The sequence below is a fragment of the Lycorma delicatula genome, chromosome 1, assembly GCF_047948215.1.
Source record: "Lycorma delicatula isolate Av1 chromosome 1, ASM4794821v1, whole genome shotgun sequence".
In the NCBI taxonomy this organism is placed as follows: domain Eukaryota; kingdom Metazoa; phylum Arthropoda; class Insecta; order Hemiptera; family Fulgoridae; genus Lycorma; species Lycorma delicatula.
This window is the reverse complement of record NC_134455.1, coordinates 272,310,776-272,327,768: the sequence shown is the minus strand read 5'-3', so window position 1 is coordinate 272,327,768 and position 16,993 is coordinate 272,310,776. Positions and strand designations below refer to the sequence as shown.

At 28.4% G+C, this 16,993-nt stretch overlaps 1 protein-coding gene across 5 annotated transcripts in view; it reads left to right on the top strand.

Annotated features, from left to right (window-relative positions):
• LOC142331717 (protein phosphatase EYA1-like) overlaps positions 1–16,993 on the top strand; it is a 321,428-nt gene that overhangs the window by 254,087 nt on the left and 50,348 nt on the right. For all 5 annotated transcript variants that reach the window (XM_075377768.1, XM_075377758.1, XM_075377778.1 and 2 more), the window contains exons 11-13: positions 4,905–5,080; positions 7,553–7,642; positions 8,518–8,740. In XM_075377768.1, coding sequence (XP_075233883.1) covers positions 4,905–5,080; positions 7,553–7,642; positions 8,518–8,740 — 489 coding nt within the window. The remainder of the gene's footprint in view (positions 1–4,904; positions 5,081–7,552; positions 7,643–8,517; positions 8,741–16,993) is intronic.

Below are 16,993 nucleotides of genomic sequence, written 5' to 3'. Positions count from 1 at the left end.
AATTTTTAAAAATACATGGTCAAAAGCATATTTCATTTATCTGTATGTTTTTTATTATGCTGTTATCGTCAAATTAAGTGTTTGTCAATTTCATATTGCTTCTAGTGTGTTAAGTTTATGTCTTTTATGTGGTATATTTAAATTTTGAATGTTGTGGTCAATATCTCTGTACTCTTTTAATGATGTATTTCTATAAGTTGATTTTCAGAGGTTGATTCTGATATTATGTGTAATCATGTACATTTTAATAGTATGTATGGCTAAATTTATCCCATGTTCACATAACTTTGATATTACATCACTGAAAAAAAGTGAAAACATGGTTTCATCTGGGATTAATTCAGTGTGTTCATGTCACATTAATTATTAAGTCATTATAATTATTGCAGTTTTTCCTGTCATTGTTTTTTAAATACTGATATAAAATACCCTTTTATCATTCCTCAGGAGTTTTTTTCTTTGTGCTGCTTTAAAAGCATTGTTGGTCCCGCATTCCTGATTGTTCTGGCCTTATCATCTCATTACCGCTTGTTGATTTCCATTCATTTTTCTTAACTGCATCATTTATTTCAGCTGTTGTGATTTCTAGCTCACTCCCATTTCATTCCTCATATTCTCTTATTTTCGACTTGTATCTAATAATTCCTCCTTCCACCTTTTTTCTGTCTTCTGCTTCCAACAAAGAATTGCTCCAACTTATTTTTAGTTGATATTGATTGATAAGTTCAACAATTATAAGTCATGAAGTATTTCACTCACCTTATTTTGACTGGTGTGCCAAACTCCTCAAGTAGCTCTTTTCTATCTGTTACCTAACCTATCTATCTGCCTACTTGTGTAATTCTGCCTTTAATTCTGTTTTATATATTAGTTCATCTTCAAAAGAGTGATAAATTCTTGAATGTCCTCTTCCCCTGGTTGCCATCTAAGGTGCATCATTTTGTTATGAGTTCTTTTGATTCATCATTGATCTAATACATATCAAAATAACAATAATATTTTTAAAATAGTTAATATATTTATGTAGCCTTACTGCAACATGGCTGTTAGAGTGACACAGATAGTTAGTGCTTACTTTAAGGTTGGTGGTTCAAATCTAGCTAGATAGTTATGTTTTAATGCCATCAACTCCTTGGTACAGCCTGTCAGCTGTTATTCTGTTGTTCAGTTGTAGTTAGTAACATATTCTGGCTGGGTGATCCAAGAATGTAAATACTAAAACTACATCACTACATAACAAGGGACTCAGTTGTGTTCAATCCAAAATAACTGACGAGAATTTGATGTCCAGAATATCATATGTATCACTTGAGCCAGAGGTTTATTAAAAATTAAATTAATAATTATATTTTATATCACAATTTCTCTTTTGTTGTAATTTCCAGTTGAATGAGTTATTGACTTATTCTTTGTTAAGTTGCTAATGCTTGTCATTTCAGTTTTTATTGACAATTTCAGAATCTTGATTTTGTATTGTGTTTTTGCAGTGTAGAATGCTTTTTCTTATAGTTGTATTTAAAGTTCCAAAATCATAACTGCAGTAAGAAGGATGAAAAAATTTGTTTATTCTTGTACATATGAACAATTGTTCATAGCACTTTGTTTACAGCATTAAATACCAGTATACCTATCTGCTGTGATAATTATTTAACTAATATTGGATCTAACTACCTGTGTTAACCATTTTTTTCTATCCCAATTAAACATTTAACAAATCTTTCTTAACTTTTCAAATTTTTTTAGTTCTTTCAAAAGAAATTATATAGTGAGTCGAATAATACAGTAACTAAAATTAAATTATACTTATTTATCATTTATATTTATTTATCATCAATTATAAAATATCATTTATACTTTATTTAAAAATTTTTTGAGGTGATTTTTTATGTATTATAATAATTTGTTGTAATGATTCAGTTAACTAATAACAATAATAAAACACCTTTACTGATTGATAAAATACAAAAAATAAAAAAATAGTACAAAGAAAATTGAGCTGGCCAAATACCCATGGAGTCTGGGAGAGTTGAGTTGTATAAAGAATGATAAGTTAGCAATCAAGTTATACAATAAAATCCAAAATATTCCAAAACTGTTTCAACACAAATAAACATGAACGAAGTCTTCAAATAATGCGAAAAAAACCAATTTTATTACAAATTATAGTGGAATAAACAAATCAGAATTTACAGTATAAATGAAGTGAATAATTATTAATACATACGAAAAGTTATCAATAAATGTAAGTAATGTAGATAAAATATACATTTGAGCAAAACATTATAAAACTTTTTAGATTTTAAATTAATTATAAAAAAAAATACAAATTTAATAATAATACATGAAAATAATGTGAGACTTATCAGATAAAAGCATATAAGTCTTAACAGCCAGATGCTAAGTTGTTTTATAATTTAGAAATTTATTTTGAAATTTTGATATGTCTGCTTCACTAGAAACAAAAGTTTCAAACAATAAAAAAAAGATTGTCCTTAAATAAACGGTCTGTAAATTCTACAATTTCTAATTTTCCTAAAATTCCCACTATATTAAATGTTCATCAAAGCGATTAACAGATCACTGTGATAGCAGAATTTACCATCTATCACGAGCCCATTTTTTTAATAGATACAGTATGCCCTGATTTCTGTAAGGAATTCTTCTTTTCAAGCAAAGCTTTTCAAATGATTCTTGTTTCTTGGTTGAGGTCCGCAGAAACAAATATTTTACACTTGAGCCTTGCACAGTTCTTCATCATTGCAGCTTTCTTTAAATTAGATACAAGGGCCAATTCGTACCAAATACAGCATCCAATCTTCTCACAAAATTAATTTCAGATTCTTGTAAGTTGACCACCCTAACACTATTTCACAAATCTAAAATTGTTTCCTTTATCTTCCCATTGTCTTCAGTCCCATTTTCAAAAACACCCTAAATATTAAATTGCTTTCCCTTTTTAGTGAATCAATAATTTTATTTTGTTTAGATAACTGTAATCAGAAGCTTTCATTTTCCCTTCTTAAATTGTCTATCCTTTATTCTGCTTCAGGAATAAAGAGGCACTATTTAAAGAAGTGATGTCCTGCTTAATCGTCTGTAGCATATTCAGAGAAAAACTAATAAAAAAATAGTTATTAAATATTACACATAAAAGTAAAATCTCATAACTGAGCAATAGAAAATTAACCTCAAAAATAATCAGTTTATCACATGCAAGCAGTTATGGAGAGACACCAAAAAAAGTAAACAAACAACAATGCAAAGAATAAACAACAGTTCTATTACTAGTGCATATGTCGTACTATGTTAACGCACACGCTTGAACCCCAACTAGTCATATCGCCACCAACTACATACATAATGTGTAATATTGACTCTCAATAACTAACCAAAAACTTTGACTTTTGATAAAAATACAAGTTACCCTACTCAATTACTTCTCATAAACATAGAGATTACCACATTGTAATTAAAAATATCACTTATATAAAATCGAAGAACACAAAAATTCACAGAGCGATCTAGACACCACCTCCATTCTCTATTAGATCAGAAACTCAACTTGATCCAATTAACTACAACTTTTTGTTTACATGCAAATCCTGTAAAATAATTTTCTATGTCCATCTATTTAAATAAATTGTTGCCTAATTCATGTTCTGATTTAGGTTGAGCTAAAAATTTCATTCTAGATTGTCTGTGTTCGCTTAGGTATGTAATCTTTTAAAATGTACTGAGAAAATTTGGACATGTAAAAAAGATTTGTTGGATTTGTAATAAAAAAAAATCTTAATGCAGCTACTTTTAAATCCAAAATTAGTTTACACTGCAGCAGGTATTGTATTGGTACATAACAGTATTTGATAATCCTACTGTGTACACTTAACGACTATACATATAGCAAGGTTCCTGTATAACTCTCATGCAGTTTTGATTTCTGATCATGCTTCTAAACTGTACAAGATTTTTCTAAACTATACTTAACATTTTATACTGACATTAAAAATTTTTGAAAAGTGCTGTCTTATCTGTGCTAAGAATTTTATAGTTTTGTTTAGAAGCTTTTTGAATTACTTTGTTAACAAAATGATAATTCAAATTTTTCTATTTTTATTGCACAATTTTTGTGTAAAAATCTTCAGCTTCAAAAAGAAATATTGGCATTAATTATGTAGAAATAAAAATGAATGAAGATAATAAGAATGATATAAAGTTGTCAGAAAAGATCCTATTATGAATTCTACCAATGTTTACATATGATAGAGTCTGTTTTCTAATGTCATATTTTCTGATAAAATTCATTGAGGGATGAGATAAAAAAATGGGACTTAGATTGTAAAAGTGTTTTTAGCATGTGTTACTTTGTACTTTAAGCCACATTTGTAATTATTTAGTCTTTTTATTAATAATTGTTTTTTTTTTATTGTTATTATTTAAATGTTAATTCTAAAAATTATAATTTTTTTTATAAAAGACTTTGTGCCTAATATTAAGTCGTAAAAAAACTACCCATATCATTTAATTAATTAATTCAAGGCCTCATTGAACCACTTAAATTTTAATGCTGTTAGCTCCATGATACTGTCTCTGACCACAATTTTTTTATTGGATTCTAATCTTCTAATTAACAACACATCCTGTTTTGGTAGTTTGTGGATGTAACAAGCTACAGGTATATTCATTGCATGAATAAGGAACATAGCAGCTCTGAATGCAGAAATCTGCCTTAGATATCTAGACCCTTTCTTAATATTACATGAATAAATCAAAAACCATTAATTAAAAATAAAAATCTAATTTCATTAGCAATAGTGATTTATTGTTGATAATTGTATGTTAAGATTGCATTAAGTAACAAAAAATTATTAAATTTCCCCAAAACCTTGTGATTTTATTATCTTCAGATCGTATTGGTCGAGGAAGAGGGAGACGTGTTGCTGCATCTCTTAATCCATCTGGATCACCGCCTCATCCTACTCAGGAAAATAACCTTGAAAGAGTGTTTATATGGGATTTGGATGAAACAATTATAATCTTCCATTCACTACTTACGGGTTCATTTGCTACAAAATATTCCAAGGTTGTAATTATTTGCAATTTGCATTAATATTTTGTTTCATGATAGACAAATTATGACAATTATGATACAAGCATAAGAATACAAATATCTTAAATTTGTATTCTTATGCTTTTTTGTGTGAAAATTATGAAGAATTAACTTAAATTATATATATATATATATATATATATATATATATATACATATAATCATATATAAATACACATATAAACATTTGTATATATATGAATATTTGTTTGTTTCTCCTACACGTGTTCCTATACCATTTAGCCGATTACAATGAAACTTTGGTGAATTGTTTTGTGCATGCTCGCAAAGGTTTCTGAATTAGTTTTGATCTGTTAGATGGTGCTGGAGTCAAGATATTTAAAAAAATTGTATTTATGGTCCAATTTGTCTATTTAGAATATGTGTTAGTTACATGGAAATAAATACCTCTGCAAAAAATAGACCCGCTAGATGGCACTGGAGTTAAAATATTTGGAAAAATTGCATTTATGGTCCAATTTGGCTCATATGAAGAATAAGCATATTAGTTACAAAAAAGAAATATTTTTGTGAAAAATGAAGCCGCTAGGTAACACTGAGGTTGAGATATTTAGAAAAATTGTATTTATGGACCGATTTGGCTCATATGTAGAATATATATTAGTTATGTAAAAAGATAAATTACTGAAAAACTATATCCATTAGGTGGCGTAGGTGTCGAGATATTTACAAAACAAACAAACAAATATACAAACAGACTTTCTTCTTCTATATATATATATAAAAGGCATTGTTAATATGTGTGTCTGCTGTTGGACCAATTTACACATGGAAAAAGGGAGAAAATAAAAAATAAAAAAACAAAATTAGGGAAAACGTAAAAATGGAAAAAGGGGAAAAATAAAAAAGGGAAAATTGGAAAAAGGGAAAGACATAGGAAAGTGGAAATGGGAAGGGGGTAATAAGATGAAAGGAAATGGGGAAAGGGGAAGAGGAAGAGAAAATGGGAAAAGGGAAAAGGAAAAAGGAAAAAAGGGATAAAGTGAAAGGTTAAATTTTGTGAATTCTGTAATGTTCAGTTTTTCAATGTTTTATCAAACTTTCAATTGTGTTCATTTAATCTATATATATATATATATATATATATACTCAAATCTACAAATGGCGAAGCATTACCGGGTCAGCTAGTTTTTTATAAATTTTTGTAAATGGTAGTCAGTCCCTATGCTGCAGTTTTATAAGCTTCATGTTACTCATTTCTCTGTATGAAGTAGTAAAAAAAATAATTTTGCTTGCTGTAATTGTGATATTAGGGATGGTTTTCATCATTTTCCACTGATTGATTTTATTTTTTATCTTTTAAGAAAATAATTAAAGACAATTCACTTCTTGTATATGTGGAAATGAGCTTCCAAAATATTTTTTTCAATTATTACACCCTGCAACTCTTTAATGAATTCTGAATAGTATATTTCATCCATGTAAAGTTAGTTCATGTAGTATTTTTTTTTTTTATCAAACAATGAGTTTGTAAATTTTATGCATAAAAGTGTGTTGAGTTTTTAACTTTTTTATTACACACAAATAACATTTGCTTGTCGAGGTTAATATCTGTACTTTCCAATTTGTATGATGCACCATGATGCAGTATTTACTTATCTCTTACACAATCAACATTGTTTTCGAACACACTTGGTCATCCTGTACCTTCCCTTTACAAATACAGCCAATGGTTTTAAATTGTTTAACCATCTATGAATGTTATTGTCACTTGGGAGATTACAACCAAACATACTTTGAACAGTAATTATGGATTCACACTTTGTAAACTACAAAACACAGAACGTTTTCTGTTGCGGGGTTGCCATCTTTGCTACTAGCGCTTTCAAATGGAAGGTACAGGAAATAGTTTACGAGCTTGCACACAGCTAAAACTGTTTGAGTTGCTCTTTCATTTCATGTATAATTAATCAATATACGTGAAACTTGAGAAATATCACATAACTTTAAAACCCTGATATTCACTTTGAAACAATCTGTATATTTTTTGAAGGCTATATTTTTTGTGGTGACATATAGTATATACATTTATAATGTTTTTAAGTTTCATATTAGGGGTTATTAAATTATTGTAATAGTTACTTAATAAATTATTTATCACTGTATGTTTATCTTGGGCTTTATTTGCAATGACATTTTATTCCATCATTCATGTTAATACCTAACTATGATATTTTTACACTACAGTTCCCAACTAGTCCCTGCTTTTTAAGTTATCTAGAAGTGTATTTAGGATACATAAAAAATAAATTTGAAGTGTGCTCTATCCATTTAGGGTGTCAGTATTTTGTAGGGTTCTATGTGTTTTTTTTTATTGTTTATGTGTATTTAACCCTGATTTTTTTTTAAATGTAATATTTGAATATCTTATATTTAGTAAATAAAGAAAAAACTTATCTAAGCTAATTAATTTCATGTTATCAGGATGCACAAACTGTTGTCCAACTTGGCTTTCGAATGGAGGAGATGATATTTAATCTTGCTGACACTCACTTTTTTTTCAACGATGTTGAGGTACTTATAATATCTTATTAAATATATTATAGATTGAGAATTAAGCACAAATGCTGAAGAGAGTATTATGTTGCTAGCTGAATAATGAACTTAATATTTATAATATAAAAATATAAAATATATAGATAAAATAAATATTTATTTTTATTTTAATACATGTTAGATTTTTCAATTTTTTAAATTTAAAAATTCCTGCTTAATAAAATTCTTTATTTTGTCTATATTTGTATCTAAATAATATAGTTAAGAATTAACTGACATTTTTAATAGTTGGTTAATTAATTATAATCTAAAAAATTTATAAAAATGTAAATATATATATATATATATATATATATATATATATATATATATATATATATATACACATAAGTTTAAGTGGCTTTAGTGCATTAGGTAAATACAGTATGAAGTTTTAATATAAGTTCCAAAAAAAAAGAAATGATTGTAGTAAATGAAATAATTGTAATTTAAAATGTAAAACACTGATTTATCTGTAAGACATTTTATCAAACTGTAAGTAACACTAAAAAATATTTTCTCATTATTGCTGAAGATAAAATAATTATTGATAAAGTGCTGTCTAGTAATGTGATAAATAAATAATTATAAAAATAGAATATATTTAAATTAAAAAGTCACAGTAAATGTTACAAATTAATTTAAATATTCTAATGTATTTTAATTATAAATACTAAAATTGAACCAGCTAGTTCAAAATTCATTTAGAAGTGTTATTTATAACAGATCATAATATTAATAACAGAATTGCATGACTAAAAATGTTAGGAATTTGAAGGTAGCATGCCATTCACTGATTCAGAGGAAAAATTAAATTAAATTTAAATAATAATTCTGTTAAATTCTCTTTACAGGACTGTGATCAAGTACACATTGATGATGTGTCATCGGATGATAATGGTCAGGATTTGAATGGCTATAATTTTGCTGCAGATGGTTTCACAGCTGCTGCTTCAAATGGAGGACTATGTCTTGGTGCAGGAGGTGTGAGAGGGGGCGTCGACTGGATGCGAAAGTTGGCATTCCGATATCGAAAAGTCAAAGACATATACAACAATTACAGGAATTCTGTTGGAGGTGATATTAATTAATAAAATTTTAAAATTCAAAGTAACTGCTGTTCATAGTATTGTTTAAGTTATAACAGCTGCTTATATTTGTTAAGTAATAATAATAGTGCCATACATTTATTGAATATACTATGTACAGAATTCAATATAAAAACCAAATACAATCTTTATAAATCTTTTAAAATATACATATTAAAACTTTATAGTAGGTTATAATACCCATGGTCAGCAGACCATCTGGGGGAGTAGAGCACAATAAATGAACATGTAATTGCTACTAGTGATGAAACAGGAAACAAAATCAATTTTTTATACTTTGAATAAACTACTCAGAATTTAAACAAAAAAAGAGGTTTTTAAAAAATCAAAATTAAAAGAATCAAAAATCAAATCAGAATCTAAAAAAGCATAAAATAAAGAATAAGAACAAAATAAAAAAAAAGATTAAAAAATATATATATACATAAATAAGGAAATTCTCTTGTTTTAGACTGGCTCAGTTTGCAAACATATTAACAATAATAATAAATTAAAATGTTTTTCATTTACAATCAACTGTTTTGATGAGTAGGAAAAGAGTTGCTCCTTTATAGATGCTGTATATTTTTCTTTATCTGTATTTTTTACTTCCTTGTACGAAGTAAAGGAAGTATTGTGATGGTGAAAAATTTCAGTTTGCAGATTTCAATGGAAATATTCATTTTGACCATCCCTGAATTCATTTTGACTAGTTTCAGCATGGCGTCTGTACATATGTATCTTGCATAACTCAAAAACAATTAAACATAGTAAGTTGAAATTTTGGATTTAGGACTGTTGTAACTTCTAGTTGAGCACCTTCCCTTTTTATTGCAATCGACTGAACCAAAAGTGTTCAAAAAAGTTTGGATTTTGGAGTTTTTCTTAGCTGCAGTAATAAGCCTTCATTGAGAGCTTTTCAACAACATATCATAAGTGGTACTTATTTTCATTGGTTCCAGAGTTATAACCAAATAAAATTTTAATTAATGAAATATTTGGATCTTAAAGGAAAGGCACATCAGTTTGAATCAGACTTCATCTCCGTTTCTTTTTTTTAATTTAAATATATTGATTTATTAATAAAAATTATTACTCGTGAATGTGAAAAAAATTTACAATAAATAATTATTCAATAATAACAATAAAAAAATAAATATATAAAAAATCAGAAGTTATTAGTGAATTAAAATGTACTTTTAAAAATGTGTATATGTAATTTAATAGACATTATTACATATGTGTACATGTAATAGATTTGGTGAAACACCTGATTATCTAATATTAATTGGCAATTATAATTTAGAATTGTATTGTTTTTTTGGAATTTTCTAGTTTAATTTCTGTTTAATTTTATTTAATTATTCTGGAATTTCTGTTTAATTTTATCTACCTTAAGGTTAACTGAATGACTGAGAAATAGACCCTGACAAGAACAACATATGCAGTGAGGCATAGATGCCCAATATTTGATAAATTGCAAAAAATACTTATCTTTTATTACTCCTCTGATATTGCCGGACAATATTCTTCCTAAGTTGGAGTTGATCATCATTTCATTTATTTGTTTTTTGTTGCCAATCATTTAACTGCTCTTTGGTTTGATATAATTCTTCTGATCTTAATTTGTGTTCACTTTCTCTAGTTTTCAAATGTTCTCTCTCTTTATATTCATCATCCTCTATTAATCTTTTTATTTTTTTGATGGTCTTAATATCCTCCTCTTTATATTTATCATCTTCTCTTAATTTTTTATTCTTTCTTTCTTTCTTTCTTTGCAACATTTTCTTCGTGTTTTTTTTCACATTTTCTTCCTTTTTCATTTTCCTTTTTTCTTTAATTTAAATTTATTGATTTATTAATATGAGGGTTATTTTTTTTCAAGGTCCAATCAGTCGCGAAAGTAAAACCACAGTGAAAATAAAAATTTTTTTATTTGTAACAAGTACTTACATAGTTTCGCAATTTCTCTACATAGTTGCCATTCCGATTTAGACATTTGTCATAGCATGGTACCAACTTTCCAATACCCTTGTCATAGAATCGAGCCACCTGTGTTTTCAGCCATGTTTTTACGCTGATCTGCAGCTCAATGTCTGTGCCAAAATGTTGTCCTCCTAGCCATCATTTCATGTGAGCAAAGAGGTGAAAATCGGATGGAGCCAAGTCCAGGCTGTATGGTGGGTGATCAAACACTTCCAAACGAAAACGCTGCAGGAGCTTCTTTGTTACAGCTGCAGTGTGCGGCCGAGCATTGGCATGGAGAAAGACAATGCCTGATGACAACATTCCTCTCCGCTTATTCTGAATTGCCCTTCGTAGATGTCAAAAGAGTCATGCAATATGAATCTGCAGAGATGATTGTGCCACGTTCAATGAATTCTACCAAGAGAACTCCATTCTGGTCCCAGTATACAGTAGCCATACACTTTCTGTTGGAGAAGGTTCGCTTAACTTCTTTGGTTTACTGGGAGAAAGATAATGCATCCACTGTTTGGATTGTTCTTTTGTTTCTTCAGTTTCGAAATGGACCCATGTCTCGTTCCCTGTGACAGTTTTGTTCAAAATTTCTTCTCCTTCATTGTGGTAGCGCTGGAGAAACGTTAGGGAGGCGTCCATTCTCATTGTTTTGTGATGGTCGGACAGCATCTTGGGAACCCATCTTGCACACAGTTTGCAGTACTGAAGTCACTCACTCACAGGGTGTAGAGAGCTGACCTTGAAATTTCATGAAACGAATCACTCAATATAGAAATTGTGAACTGACGATTTTCTCGAATTGCCTCATCCACTCGCTCAACGAGATCATCGGTTGACACTCGCTTCCTTCCCTGACTGCCTGCATCATGAACATCTGTACGTCCTGCTTTAAAGTTCCTGTACCATTGTCGCACTTTGCTGTCACTCATTGAAGTTTCACCGTACACATTACTTATTCGTCGATGAATTTCAGCTGCATAACACCCCTCAGCCTGAAGAAATCGAATTACCGCACGCATTTCACACTTGGCGGGAGATGCTATTGTTGTAGACATGTTTACGTGCTAGCTGCGTGTTCAGAACTAAACGAAGTGATGCGGTGTAATTGAAGGCCATACTAGAGACGCTGCGCAACACATATGCGCAAAGGTTCATCCGATTTTTGCGCGGGTTTTTATTTCACAACCGATCAGACCTTGAAAATCCTCGTAATTAACCTCTGATTACCAAAAAAATTACAATAAATAATAATTCAATAATAACAATAAAAAAAAATTTTTTAAATTAGAAATTATCAGTGAAATAATATTTTATTTACTTTTAAAAAGTGTAATTTAGTAGGCATAATACAAGGAAGTTATGTGGTGTTCACATCAGATTTTTTTCATATTGCTTTTTTTATTTTAAATGTTTCAATTTTTATTATTTTTTTATTTATTTTAAATTCTAAGTTTTTAAGTGATGAGTGCTATTAAAAAACTAAAGAATTAATTTTGTTTATATCAGCTTTTTTTTTTAAATTACTTATTCCTTGATACTAAGAGTACTTTCATAGTGAATATCAGATGTTATAACAATTATTAATGCTTTGTTTAAGATTCTTTTGTATGAGTACTGTAAATGTAATTATTGAATAATGAAATGGTATTCATCATGAAAATACTAGTATCAAGGAATAGTTAAAAAAAAGATCATAACAAATAAATACAAAAAACAAGCAAATTGTAAGAAGTGCATTATAATTGTTTTCTGCTGCTTTAGATGCAGTTTATTAAAATATATGTTACCCTCAGTTAAAAGGCATCTTTTAATCCTTTTGTCATCTTCAGTGTCTAACTCTTGTATGTCAAATTTTACTAAACTGGGATTGATTCCCAAACAATAGTAAAAATAGCCAACCAAACCTTTGAATTTTTTCTTATGATTTAGTCATTGTTATGATATCCTAAATTTATCATCAGTATATAAGCATAGGTTTGTTAAAAGTGAATAATCCATACATTTTTTTTAATCCTCGTATAAGAAATAAAAAATAGGACGTTCAAATAAGTGGATAATTTACAATATAAACTTAAGTTTTTGCATACTAATATAAGAAAATTTTGTACAATGTGAAAAATGCCATACTTTACTAGACCCAAAAATCTTCATGAGAAAAGGCAGATACGATATTGTTTCACATGGCGATCAGCATGGATGCATCCATGCACTTCAGTCATGGATTGATCATGTACTTTCAATCATGCATTTAATTCATTAGTCATTTTTAACTATTTTTACATTGACAACATTTAAACTAACTTTCTTCTTATGGGTTGTCTTTACACCAAGTTCTAATGCTATTAAAAAAAGTGATGATTAGTAAACTTTGACAAATTCTTTAGACATATTCATAAATATGAATATTAAAGTTTCTTTATTATCTGCACAAATTTAGTCAGATTTACAGCTATTGTAATAAAGATTTTAAATTTCCTAAAATTATGTTGGATGACAGCTAAAAGATAATTTTTTTCTGGAAAAAAAAATCCTGTTTTTTTTCCTAAATTCTTGATGTACAATGTTATTGGCCAATAATTTCACTGGACAACATAAAATTTTAAACCGAAAAGGAAGTAGGTGCTCTATGTAGTATTTTATATGCTGAATATTAATATATACTCCGAAACAACCCATCACGTAATGTTCTTAAGTTACAACTTCTTCAATTTATTTGTTCCATCATTCATGAACGAACAATACAAATAAGTTTGTACATCTGTATATTTGCTTATTCACATCTGATTTATTTTGTGATGCATTCTGTAGATCTATATTTGATTCATAACAGTCCAATGATGTCATTTCATGTCAAGCCAGACATGTTTAGTCATGTCAGTGAGGATAATGAGTTCAATGAATGAATTCAATGTGATGAAATTTTATTCAGTATGAGTTCAGCTCTTGCTATGACTTGCTGTATTCTTTAGTTGTGGTAGAGGTTTTATCGTACACATATTATAAAGATTTTTTCATAAGTAATACCATAAATTTAGTGAAAGATTTTTATGACAGAACAACTTTTGGTATTATTTTATTAAACATCAAGATCTGTTAAGTTTGTTTGTTTGTGTGAGTGAGGGAGAGTGTGTGTGTGTGTGTGTGTGTGTGTGTGTGTTTTATTGCACTCCATGGTGGTATAATTTTATGAAGTATTTTAAGTAATTAAGTATTTATAAATTAAGTAAGTATTTCTGTAATATCTCAGTTTACTTTTATTTATTAAAACATTTTGAATTTTACAATGAATAAATATCGGGCTTGTAAAAATTCTCCAAATAATTTTTTTTTATGTTTGCGGAGAATTCACCACAAAAAGGCAACGAAAACCAGTATTAAATCTGCAGAAAACTGCTTATAAACATTATTTTCACTGTCCCTTAGGAGACCAAGATAAATCCTGGGCTCCACATGTAGCGTGCATCAAGTGCTACATTAAACTAACCCAGTAGTTAAAAAGAAGAAAGAGCATTTGCCTTTTGGCATACCTATGATTTGGCAAAAGCCTACTAACCATTATGATGACTGCTACTTTTGCTTAAAAAATGTTACTGGTTTCAATTCAAACAATAAAAGCAATATTGAATACCCAAATGTTCATTCAGCTATGAGACCAGTACTTCATGATGTTGATTTACCTATTCCAATTGTTCCATCTTTTTGGAAAGAAATTTCTGATTCCTGAGAAGGCTCACTGGATGAATTCTCAACTTCAATAGATATTAATTACATTCCAGAAGAATCAAATACTGAACCTTACTTCATCACACAAGCAGAACTAAGCAACCTAATTCATGACTTGTATTTGTCAAAACAACATGCAGAACTCCTACATTTACATCTTAAAGAATGGAATTTATTAAATAGGGATATTAAAATTTCAATATATAGAAATTTACTAACGAAATAGAATTTAGTAACGAAAATTTACTGAAATACTTCAGAAGAAATGGTTTAATTTATTCCTTCCTTGATGTTAGAGGGCTAATGTCTAAACTGGATATTGAATATGTTATTCATGATTAGCATTTATTTATAGACTCATCAAAAAGAAGCTTAAAGGCAGTGTTGTTGCATAACTCAAATAAGTTTTTTTCTATACTGGTAGTGTACGTGCTGTAGGAATGAAAGAAGGCACACAAAGGTGGGGTGAGCCAGTCAAGGGTAAAATGCCCATCTAAAGACTGCAAAGTGGAAAGTGTACATTCCAAGATTGCTACACATGATGAATGAGGATGACCCAGATTGAAGAATGGAGTACTGTGAATGATTTCAGTGCATGGTTAGTGAGGATGAAGAATTTACAGGGAAGATTGTGTGGACTGACAAGGTGCAATTCAAACTTAACAGTACTCTGAACTGCCACAATTATGTCTACTGGGCTCCTGAAAATCTTCACGCTCATGTGAACAGGGCAATGAATCTACCGGGGGTTGCTGTGTGGTGTGGTCTAACACTGCATGGTTTGATATATATATATATTTTTGTAGTTTCCCAATGATTTTGTAATTTATTTTTCTTTTATTACATACTTTTAAAGGTTATTGATAATATTTAAATTAATACTACTTAATCCTATAAATATCAGTAAGGTTATATAATTTTCTCTGGCTTTATATCTGTGTTTCTAGGTTGTATTTCTTTGATAGGGATATCAGACTATTCTGTTACTTGTTATGTCCATGAATTATTTCCTCTATTAATTTTCCTATATTAGAATAAATTTACTTGAATTATTTACCAAATATTTCATTACCTCATTCTATTTAACTTTTTTTTATTCGTTTACTTGTTTAGATTTTGGAATTTCCTTCTGCATTGCATTTTTGTTACCTCTTTAAGCCCAGAAATTTGTATATGCTTAATTAATTGTCTTTATTGTTGTTTTGTTTTTTATTTTAACTATTGAATATTTTTGTGTGATTATATTAAGAATTCGTTTAAAATTTTTAATCAAACTTAATTTTGCTTGATTAGACATGTTAATGTTATTCTATCAGTGCCTGTGGAATAATGACAGAATGCAGAACATAGATGACTAGCTTTCTTTTCCTATTTTTAATATTTATATTTAATTTATATAAAGAAAATATTTTATTTTGATTTGTACACAATAATATATTATATAGATAATGTTAGGAATGTATAAATATGTTACTCCATGGATAAAAAAAAGGACTTGCTCCAGCATTTTCTTGGGTGAATCAAGAGAAACTGTTGATAAAACCTTGATGAGACAGCATTACAGAATATACAATTAATTAAAATATTTTAAAAAATGTGTAAAAAATTCTTATTAATAATTAAAAATATAAACACATGAAATTAATAATGACGTAAATTCATGAAGATAGTAAATATAAAATATAACTACAAAATAATTTACAATTCAGAAGACGTTAATGAAAATTATTTGATTACATGTTTTTATGTATATGTTGAATGAGTTTCAGAAAATTCAGGGTTTTATAAAATCATTTTATTAATATTATTTAAATAATCGTCAATAGAGTAATATTGTTTCTGTAAAAGTAAATCCTTTCATTGTATTTTAAATAAACTGGTAGAAAGATTTTTTAAATGGTTCAGAAATTTATTAAAAATGACAACGAAAGCATAATAAGGTCCATTCTCTTGTGGACCAAAATTGTATTGATTCTTACTCAAAAACAGTTGGTTGTCTTGTTTGGTAGAGGTGTAGAATTAAATTAAAAAAGTACTTAAGTATTAAATTATTTTGAGATTTCTGATAGGTTTTAAAATGATCCTAATTCCTATATGGCACTAGAGTGTTTTAAGAGGAGCTGTAAGGTAAACATATTGCTGAATTTCAAACAGAAATATTTAATCTTGTTTTACATCTTACTTCAGAGTAAAATTTAGGTCCTCTCTTCAAGTTGTAGAATGCAGAATGCCACATTTTTTAAGCAAGGCTTGCACATCCATAAATATAAACACAAGGATAAGTTAACATTTTTGATTTTCTAAGCGTAGGTCTAAATGATTCATATTTATCAGCACTAAACAATGATGTTGCAGCCCATGTTTTTCTTGTAAACTCATTCTGATTTTTTGAGAGCACCCCAAGAAGTGTATGACGTTATACTTTAAACAGAAATTTATGTAACCACAATAATGAAGACAAACTTAGCATTATTATTAATGCACTTCAAAATAAGTAATAATTAATATTTTATTAATGCACTACAAAAAAAAATCAGTT